The 1,817-nt window shown below is 33.7% G+C and overlaps 1 protein-coding gene across 1 annotated transcript in view; it reads left to right on the plus strand.

Moving 5' to 3' along the window:
* The window catches only part of scara5 (scavenger receptor class A, member 5 (putative)), a gene marked incomplete at its 5' end in the record, with an annotated part of 69,989 nt that overhangs the window by 51,790 nt on the left and 16,382 nt on the right, over positions 1–1,817 (plus strand). The window contains 1 exon segment of the mRNA XM_014022296.1: positions 1,086–1,193. Within this exon segment, the coding sequence (XP_013877750.1) occupies positions 1,086–1,193 (108 nt within the window).

A 1,817-nucleotide genomic window follows, 5' to 3' on the forward strand; every position in this document is an offset into this window, starting at 1 on the left:
ATAATTGTTATGGGCAGGTTACAATTTAAAAAATGGTTTGTCATAATCATGTCTTGTGATTATTTGACAGGAGTTTTAAACTAAGTGAATTTTATGTTATAATGTAAATACAATAAAAATTAAACCAAGATTTATAATAATGATCATTTTGATCCATACATTAGTAATGTGTGACTGGACCTTGTGTCACTTTATCTTCAACAAACTGGACCCTGAGGTCACAAAGGTTAAGATCCCCTGTTATAAACACTATAAAATGTTCTAACATTTTTATAAAATGCTGATTTTTTTTTTAAACTGAGGTGTATTTATTACTTAATTAATTGAATTACACTGATGAGAAAAGTACTTAAGTAAAAGTCATAAAACCATTCACAAAATTTGGGAAAGTAAAAGTAAAAGTACTTTTACACACTCTCTAAGAAATAAACTGAATTTATTTAACCAAAACTGGTTGCACTAACTAACCTAGTTGAGTAAATTGCTTCATATTTACTTTATTAGATTTAGTAGAACCAGGTGTTATGATTGGTTGAGTAGATTCAACACTTCATCTCTTTACAGCACAWAAACACCTCCTTTCATGAGGAGTTCAGACAGTTTTTGTTTTGTAAGGTCTTACTTTTTAAAGTAAAAAGTAAGTAAGCATCATTTTAAGTCCTAAATGTAACAAAATAAAAATATTTAGTCAAATCTAAATAGACAGGTAAATTTAAAAAGTAGAAAGAAAGCAAAAAGACACAGAAGGACGGACTGTAACTGGAGGAAATGTTAATTGGCTTCATGTTTTGGACCATGGRACTGTTTTTTAATAAACTCATGTAACTCACTCACACTCTTATAATAAACACAAACCTGTAAAATTAACTCACATGGAAGAGGTTTCYAGTTGTTTCTTTAGTTACTCAAATATATAACTTTAGATGTTTACGTCTGATTAGTTTTACATCAGTTAGTGTCATAACCCGCTGTGCGTCAGCAGCTGCCTGTATATTTGTGTTTTTGCTGTTACCATGATGTGAATCAATCTAAACCTCATCATGTAATAATCACCTTGTTTTACAGTTAAATGTCTGTTTTTTCAGGACTTGCAGGAGAAAAGGGATTATCAGGCGCTCAGGGAATAAAAGGATCTGCCGGGGCTGACGGTGTGCAGGGAGAGAAAGGAGAGCAGGGACCAGCTGGGCCTAAAGGTACATCCCTGATCTGTCAGCACTTTGTGTTAGGTTTCATCCTGGGAAAAACATAAATAATAAGAGCTAAACTTAACAGCTTTTATCCTCGTGGAGCCCTGAAAGTGTCAAATGTTACAGATAAAACAAAACACTTTACTTTTCCAGTCTTTTTGTAGAAATAAATTCCCATTTCTCCACAACTGAAAGTGGTCAGCTCTGTCACCAGTCCACCCATTTCACCTCCAACAGCCTCAGTTCTCAGATGTCTGTGTCAAATAAACCTGATGTTTTAAAGAAAACACAGCTCTGGGTTTATAGCAGGCACCACTGCTTTCTTCTTGTGTTTGGTCGTGGAAACTGTTGATTAAAATGCTCTTCTGCAATAATACAGCTTCCTTTTACCATAAAATTAATCTAAAGACTGACACAGATTACTGAGGGAGTTTGGTCATTTTTACAGGTTTAAGTTGGATAATAGTTTTAATACTTGATGCAAACTTTTTAAAGAATATTTAATAATCTGAACAGCTGATTGTACTATAATTATGAACAACTAGACATGGGTTTTTACGATGTAAAAACAAGTGTGCATTGCCATGTAGCATGTCATTGCAGCATGGCTTTGCCTGCAGCATTGGACTT

This window comes from Austrofundulus limnaeus, unplaced genomic scaffold (assembly GCF_001266775.1).
Source record: "Austrofundulus limnaeus strain Quisiro unplaced genomic scaffold, Austrofundulus_limnaeus-1.0 Scaffold323, whole genome shotgun sequence".
NCBI classification, from domain to species: Eukaryota; Metazoa; Chordata; class Actinopteri; order Cyprinodontiformes; family Rivulidae; genus Austrofundulus; species Austrofundulus limnaeus.